The sequence below is a fragment of the Pteropus vampyrus genome, unplaced genomic scaffold (genome assembly GCF_000151845.1).
Source record: "Pteropus vampyrus isolate Shadow unplaced genomic scaffold, Pvam_2.0 Scaffold348, whole genome shotgun sequence".
Classification (NCBI taxonomy): Eukaryota; Metazoa; Chordata; class Mammalia; order Chiroptera; family Pteropodidae; genus Pteropus; species Pteropus vampyrus.
Window position 1 is genome coordinate 864,262 of NW_011889129.1, and position 8,769 is coordinate 873,030.

At 37.3% G+C, this 8,769-nt stretch overlaps 1 protein-coding gene across 3 annotated transcripts in view; it reads right to left on the bottom strand.

The window, feature by feature from the left end:
• The window catches only part of LOC105304613 (cytochrome c oxidase assembly protein COX15 homolog), a 52,168-nt gene that overhangs the window by 10,782 nt on the left and 32,617 nt on the right, over positions 1–8,769 (bottom strand). For all 3 annotated transcript variants that reach the window (XM_023522527.1, XM_023522526.1, XM_011378823.2), the window contains 5 exons: positions 7,959–8,149; positions 6,325–6,447; positions 5,880–6,066; positions 3,701–3,868; positions 1,746–1,827 (listed from right to left, as the gene is read on the bottom strand). In XM_023522527.1, coding sequence (XP_023378295.1) covers positions 1,746–1,827; positions 3,701–3,868; positions 5,880–6,066; positions 6,325–6,447; positions 7,959–8,149 — 751 coding nt within the window. The remainder of the gene's footprint in view (positions 1–1,745; positions 1,828–3,700; positions 3,869–5,879; positions 6,067–6,324; positions 6,448–7,958; positions 8,150–8,769) is intronic.

Below are 8,769 nucleotides of genomic sequence, written 5' to 3' on the forward strand. Positions count from 1 at the left end.
CAGAAATACAAAGGACCATACAAGAATACTATGAAAAAGTATATAACACCAAATTTAATAACCTAGAAGAAATGGACCAGTACTTAGAAAAATACAACCTTCCTAGACTGAATCAAGAAGATCTGGAAAATCTAAATAGACCGATCAACAGTATGGAAATTGAAACAATCATCAAAAACCTACCAAAAAGTAAAAGTCCAAGACCAGATCACTTCACCAGTGAATTCTACCAAACATTCAAAGAAGATTTAATACCTATTCTCCTCAAACTCTTCCAAATAATCGAAGAGGAGGTAATACTTCCCAACTCATTTTATGAGGCCAATATTACTTTGATACCGAAACCTGGTAAAGATAATACAAAAAAAGAAAACTACAGACCAATATCTCTCATGAACACAGATGCAAAAATCCTAAATAAGATACTAGCAAACCGAATACAGCAACATATTAAAAAGATTATACACCATGATCAAGTGGGCTTCATCCCAGAGGCATAGGGATGGTTCGAGATACATGAATCAAGCAATGTGATACACCACATAAACAAATTAAAAAATAAGAATCATATGATATCGATAGATGCAGAAAAAGCCTTCGACAAGATACAGCATCCATTTATGGTCAAAACACTTAACAAAATAGGTATAGAAGGAAAGTACCTGAACATAATAAAGCCCATCTATTACAAACCCTCAGCCAACATTATAGTGAATGGTGAAAAACTAAAAACCTTCCCTCTAAGATCAGGAACAAGGCAAGGCTGTCCACTATCACCACTGTTATTCAGTATAACATTGGAGGTCGTAGCAAGTGCAATCAGACAAGAGAAAGATATAAAAGGCATCCAAATAGGAAATGAAGAAGTCAAACTGTCAGTCTCTGCGGATGACATAATTCTCTATATAGAAAACCCTAAAGATTCCACAACAACACTACTAGAAACAATAAGCAAATACTCAGTAAAGTTTCTGGATACAAAATTAACGTTCAAAAATCCATAGTGTTCCTATGCTCTAATAATGAAATGTCAGAAAAAAAAGTGGAAAAAATAATTCCTTTTGCAATTGCAACAAAAAGAATAAAATGCCTGGAAATAAATTTAATGAAACATGTGAAGAATCTATACAATGAAAACTACAAGACCCTATTAAAAGAAATTGAAGAAGATACAAAGAAATGGAAAGATATGCCATGTTCTTGGATGGGAAAAATCAACATAGTTAAAATGACCATATTACCTAAAGCATTATGCAGATTTAATGCAATTCCCATCAAAATCCCATCGGCATTTTTTAAAGAAATGGAACAAAAAAACCATCAGATTTGTATGAAAGCACAAAAGACCCTGAATTGCCAAAACCATCCTGAGAAAAAAGAACAAGGCTAGAGGCATCACTCTTCCCAACTTCAAATTACACTACGAAGTGACAATAATCAAAATGAGGCCTAGAGAGATTCCACAGCTTGTCCAAGGTCACCGAGTTCACAGGTGGTAAAGCCACAGTTTGATCCTAAGCAGTCTGGATCTAGGTAGGTGCTCAAAACTTTTGTTCAACTGACTGGAAAGCAGGATTTTTGGAAGGGAGGAAGGAATAGAAAATAGAGAGTGAAGATGGTGGGTATTAGAGAGGGAGATGTGAAAGGGAAATATGAAGATACAGGAGGAAAGGGCAAAGCAGTAGGCGAAAGATCCCACCTGAGAGTGGAATGCAAACAGGCTATCTTTGATAGAACAGTCCTACCTGAGAGAGCTGTAAGGAACACTAAGCCTGCTGTTCCATGAGCAAATCTTCTCAACCACAGCAGTTGACGAGTTTCAGGCAACTAAATGAGAAGAAAATCACTCAGATTAACTGTACTGCAGGAACTACGGAGGCAGAGAATATCTCCAAGGCCAAACCCAAGTGACAATGAGGTCATAGCTCTCTGACCCCTAGACTAGGTTAGGTACTCCCAGCAGATATTGTTCTGATTTTCATCATATTTTATAAAATTTATACATTTACTATGTCTTCTCTGCTATCTTGTAAGTTCTGTAATAGCAGGAATTCTGTTTTATTTACTACAATAATTCTAGCCCAGGGCGTGGCATGTAGGTACTCCGCATATATCTGTTCAATAACTGAATGATTTGCATTGTTCAGGGCAAAAAAGCTTCACCATGGTTGAAATGATGTGGCTGAAGATATAAGACTGGATTTTCATCTTCTGTGTGATACTTACTGTTCACCAAATATAGTCAGAATCAAAACTGCATAAAATGCCTAGAGCGGAGATTCTTATATTTAGTGTTTTTGGGAAAGTCAAAATTTGTTTTCCTTTTTACTATAGCCAACTTCTGGTATTAATCAGTGAATCAGTAAATATGTATTAAGAATTTTATAAACAGGTAACCATGAAGATACAAAGGAGTTAAGTCAGAGTGCTACCCTCAAATGATTTACTATCCAGTACTTGAAGAGTTAGGTATCATTATTAAGATTTCGTAGGACAGTACATCAGTGCTGTCAAATAGAACATTTTTATCATCACAGAAATGTGATGTGCTGCCCAATAAGCAGCTAATGAGGACTTGAAACAAAGCTAGAGGAACTGAAAATTTTTTAAAAAGTTAATTTTACTTAAAGTTTAATAACAAGTTTGTTTAAAGTTAATTTTATTTAATTTTAATTAAAATTTAAATTGCCACATGGAGCTAATTAGCTACTGTGTTAGACAGCATAGTCCAACTATATGTTTGATTATCATCTCAAATCCCTTCTGTAATTAGTGGAATATAAATAAACGTTTAAAAGATAAAAACCATTAACTGATAATTAATAGATCACTGGTTACCTCTAAGAGTATCATTTCATTATACAGTGTTTAGGAGAGTGTAGGTATATGTGTGTTTAGGTGAATGTGTAGGTGCGTATTTAGAATGGTGGGTGGGAAAACCAGATGACAAGAACGATAAAGAAAGAATGGGTTGTTAGTATACATAGCTATAGATACAGGCAATTCTTTTTAGAAGTCTGGCTTTGAAAGTCAAGAGAACAGGAATTATTCAGATGTGCATTGTCTACTATACCAATATTTCAACTCCACCTAGCTTCCCTATTCTTACTGGGACCCAGGCACTGGCACTTATCAGATAGTTCTACTTAAAAGTCCTATTGTCATCTCAAACTTCATTCTATGAACAGGTTAAAATAATACTCATTAAAAGAAAAAAAAAAAAAAAAACTAGATAAAACCTGAATCAGCCGAAGGGCTCTCGTGCACCAACGCAGCACCAGAGACTGCTGTCTTCGGGCCTTCCTCACCTCACCCTCCAACATCTCTCTGGGAGTCAGAAGTAGAGTGGCTGGGGTATCTCTTGTTGGCACTCCTCCCCACTTTTCCTAAAATCTGTGTTTTTGCCTTTCCCAACAGGCAATGCTGACAAAATATTCAGCTCCTATACCAATTCTCTTTCGAATGAACTGCTCTAGCTCAAACGAATAACTGCACATTTTACTTTGTGGTCTCAAAGCTACCCAGAGTCGCAAAGTTCAGTGTTCCTCTTTGGTTATATCTTGTTTCTGGTAAATTGGTAGAAGTTACTAAGGGAATGTGTGAGCTCTGACTTAAAACTTCCCATTAGATCCAGAATTTCCATTCCTCTGAAGCTGTCAGCATCTGTGCAGATGTGGTGATAACACAGAATGACTTTTACCTTGTGCTGAGGAAGCAGCAGTGAGAGTGAGGTCCATAAGCTGGCACAATAAAGAACAAGGGCTGATCCCAGGTGGGCAGCGAGACGGTACTGACTGACCCGAGGGATGTCATGGGAATCCGGTTTTTCTTCTAATCCACTTTTCACCATGTACCATCCCAACAGACCCTAGAACCAAAAAGAGGCAAATAAAACAAGGTTAAAACTAACTATTCCACTTTACTCTGAGAAAGAGAGTTATCAATTATCAGGGCACTCCCTACCCGATGCCTCCTTTCCACTCCTTCCCAAAATTCCAGTATCTCAGGAATCGTGACCTACCTGTATTTCCATATACAGCATCATAAAGATTTAACCACCGATTAGGTTAACATTTTATTGACATGCGTCAAATAAAGAAAAGCGCACAAAAACATGTCTGTGGGCAAAACCTTATACATACTTGATATGCTCTAACTTTATGTAAACCAGGGAAATATAAGAATACAAAGAGTTGTTTTTACAAAAACCAGACTGAATGTTTTGGAAAAGCTTGACAAAGATAACTGCTTAAAAACAACTCGTGTGGAGTTAGGTGGGAATAAACAATTATAATAGTTTCATGGGGGAAATCTATAAAAATCTGTAAAGCTTTGCAGTCAGATTGCTTTGCAAGTACCTAAGTTCTCTTTAAGGAAAATGAAACAGCATAACAGTTTATGAGGCTGCAACATAATAGTTTATGAGACCTGAAGCTGAATTCCAATCAGAAGACTCGAAGAATAGGCCTTAGCTCTTTGTTAAAAAAAAAAATGAGGTTATGAAAGTACACATTTAAGTTTAAAAGTTTAAGGTATGTATAATTATTCTATGATTCTCTGCTTTAAGTGACTTTTTCAATTAACCTAAACAACTGTCAGTTCTAATCATATCAGGTAAAATACAGCCCTTTCGCTCCCACACTCCCAAGCCAATAGAATCATGTCAAAAGGTGGGATTCTCCCACCTCTCCTAAATATATACTCTTCAAGAAATTTTTGGAGGCATTTCTTTCTCCCTTCATGATTACCCTGGGTGTTCTAATTATCTAGATTTCATCTGCAGAGGACATTGGAAGATAAAGAAGTATATAATGTGATTTGCCAGCTTTCTTCTTTCCATAACCCTATCTGCCATCTTCAAATTCTGCCTCCCTGAGAGTCTGTCTTTAGTGGGCAGCGAGACGGTATTATAATAGTTTTGTGGGGGAAAACTATAAAAATCTGTAAAGCTTTGGTTTACAGAGGTTTTTATTTTCATTCTAAAACAAACTTCATTTTCTTTCACTTCCTCAACCCTAGTTTCTATTAGACTTTTATTAATGTCTAACTCTTTATTATCGGTTCCTACTGCCTCTATTTCTTCTCTTCCACCTCCTTCCTCAATTCCGTCTAATTGGTTCAGATGCTCACCACTTCTATGTTAAATTAACAATGCACTTCCTTCTGATCAAATTTTGATATTTCTCTGATGCTCTGATAGTCTACCTTAGGGTCTGCTTCCCTTGACCCAAATACTCATGTGTCTTCCTTAATATTTTCTTCCTTGCATCTCAGCTTCACCTAATTCCTTAACTGTGAGTCTTTCAAAGCTTTTTTTCTTAAGAGTTCAACTTATATGTGATTTAATTGCCATTTATACAGTACTTGAATATCTCTCAGCTATATCTGTATTTTAAGATCCCTCATCCCACAAAATGTTTCTCTTTTGGAATACTCCTATTTGCTTCTGTAGCCATTCTAGCATAGGGATCCCACTTCCCCGTAGAGTAGGCAAGTTAGAAAAAGGAAAATGAGAACCTAGGAGAAAAGCCATGGTGGGAAAGAAACTCTAATTTTTGTGGCACAAAAATATATTTACTGAATGCTTACTGATTCCAGGCACTATACCAAGTACTTTATATGTATGATCTCATTTAATATTTATGCAATCTAAACAGTAGGCATTCTTTTTATCCCTATTTACAGGTAAGAAAAGCATAGCCTACAGAAATTAGAACTTGCCCTACTAAGTGGCAGAGCTGGGTCTAGAAGCCAGGCACATGACACCAAAATCCATGCTCTCACCTACTCTGCTATAAGATTACTTCTTGAAAAACAATGCCAACCAGGAAGCTCTAGGAAGCTCAACTCTGGTTTCCTCAAACTGGAATAAATCTCACCTGAAAGCAGACCAAACCACAGAGGGCAAGAACACGTCCTTTCATGCCACGACTGAGCCAGCCCTTTCTCCAAAAGTAGGCAGCAGGTAGAATGTATGCAAGTCCTACGAGGCGACCCCACATTCGGTGTGAGTACTCCATGTACCAGATGAACTTGAATTCTGCCAACGTCATATCATGATTCAAGCTGGGTAAAAAGAGAAGTCAAAAAATAAAGAGGAAACATCCACCTGATTTTTATTTCCCAATGGAATGCAGGTCTGCCCGTTCTTCATCAGTGACCTCAGTATTGCTTTGGAACTGGAGGCTTAGAGTAGGGGGCTCACTAAACATAACTGAGCCAAATATCAAGAAACAATGGAATCTAACCATTCTGAAATATTTAAATAAACAACAGATCAAGTGGACCTTGTGGGATATTTACCTGATTTTCTATAATGCTTACATTTTAAATTCTGGAAATTGCTGGTATTTTTGGAATTCTGCTTCCCATTCCTCTTGGCTCGTAGGTGGCTTCATCTCTTTTATTAAATGCCAATCTACCATTGAGAGGCCAGACTCTGTCAACCTTAGGATAGGAAAGAAATTTGAGTATGTGTGTGTTGTGCAATGCTGGACTACTCACAAATGATTTACACCAACAAGCGGATCTGAACTTAACCCTTTTAAAGGTAAACACATCATTTCATTGTTTCCTTACACCTTCCTCTCTTCTTACTGATTAGAATTTTAACAGAAACAGCAAAATCAACCCTTAGACCAAAGAAATTTTCCCTAAATGCATAACTAACTTTAGAGAGAAAAAAGATTTGATGTAGGTATAAAACAGTTTAGGTTTTTGAGTGAATTTAAAGACAATAAAACTCAAATTCATCAGATTCCCATAACAGCCTATATAACACATAAGGTTTTTTGAAATAAGGGCACAGGGAATGTGCAGAGAATTTGAGAACACACACTTTATTAAAACCACAAAGTATTTTCAATAACAGGATTTAGGGTTCTTAGAGTAAAAGGCTGATTTTAGGCCTGAGGCAGGAAATATACAAGCGCCTGAACATCTTATTATCCACAAAGCAAGGAATCAAAGGAATTGAAACAACTCGGAAGCCAATTTGAAGAGGTTCCCATTGACTAAAGATGGGACAATTTGAGTAAATCATCATCACTGCAATGGATTGATTAAACCTATGAGCTCATAGTGATACTTAAGGACTCAAACATTGTATTGGTTACATTTGAAGGATGCTTGGGAACCAATTTACATTTTGAAAATTGGTAAAGGAAAAGAATCAAGTATTTATCCTGCCTTTCCTATACACACTATACCTTAGGATAACCAAATTATTGATAAAGAAATGTTTCTCTTTAGAGTTGAGCTAGTAAAATATTATAATTTTGCAACTAGAATGAAATGTGGATCTAGGCAATGATCATCAGTGGCTGTTGACATCTCTAATAGATACCAGGTATTTATGAATATTATAATCACCTATGAAGTATTTTGCCCCCTGCTCTCAACCTGAACCTGATCAAGCAATAACCAGTTTACAGGAAATACAGGGGACATATTAAACATCATCACAAGTATGCAATCAGCAAAATCCAGACTGTGGGACACTCCATGGGACAAATGATTTGGGTTTCTTCAACAACAAAACTGCAAATGGAGGTGTGGGGGGAAGAATCTAAATCTATAAAATATCTTTATAGGTTTAAAGAGAACTAAGAGGCATATAAACCAATTGTAATATATGGAACTTATCTGGGTTTAATTCAAACTGCACAAAAATTCTTGAGATAAATTTGATCTCTTTTTGTAGGGGGAAAATATACATAAACAATGCATAGCTAACAGTTAAGAACCTAAACCAGTCTTCGTGAGGGTTTCCTACTAAAACCCTGAACTGTTCTATGGCAAGGCAAGCCATCAGACATATTCCCTCGTTAGGCCTCAGTTTCTGCATATGTAAAATGAAGGAGCTAGACTAGATGATTCTTAGGGCCTTTCCCCGCTTGGTCATCCTGTGCCTCTACTGATGATCCAAACAGCTGACTTGCTATGAGCAAATTACTTACCTAGTTACTCCACCAAGAATAACAGCTCCAGCCACTGTTCCACTGCAGACCAGGAGCCATCGGCCCACCATCTGCTCAGCAGCCTTTGAGGGAAGGGACACTGTACCCCTTCCAGACTGCAAAGCTACTTCAGAGATGGTGCTGTATTGCCCTGGCCTCCAGGGGCGCTTGATCCCACAGCTGCAACCACACTAAGGATGAAGACAGACAATTTACAACGGGAGAAAATAGGAAAAATCCTCACTACACCGCTGTTCACTTAATCCCACTCTGGAGCTGAGTACCCTGTATGGCACATCTCCGGTGCTGCCCTGGTAAATCATCATCTCTTAACTCGATTACTTAATCTACCTTCAAACTGGTTTTCCTGCCTTCAGTCTTGGCCTCTAATCCATCCCAAATCTACATTATCTCTTCTGGGCTCTGCATACTTCTCACAGACTTAAATCTCGACCTATATGTGGATTATTTTCTTTCCCCTACAGATCTTTAAACATGACTTCTGTCTGGGACCACTACTTGTTCCCTTATTGATAAATACAGGCATACTTCATTTTATTGCCCTTCACGGATACTGAGTATTTTATAAATTGAAGTTTTGTGGCAACCCTGTGTAAAGCAAATAAAAAACTTTCTGGGAAGGATAATCATTCTAGATGCCATTAAGAACACTCATGATTCATAGGAAGAGGTCAAAATATCAACATTACGGGGAGTTTGGAAGAAGTTGATTTCAACTCTCATGGATGATTTTGAGGGGTTCAAGACTTCAATGGAGGAAGTAACTACAGATGTGGTAAAAATAGCAAGA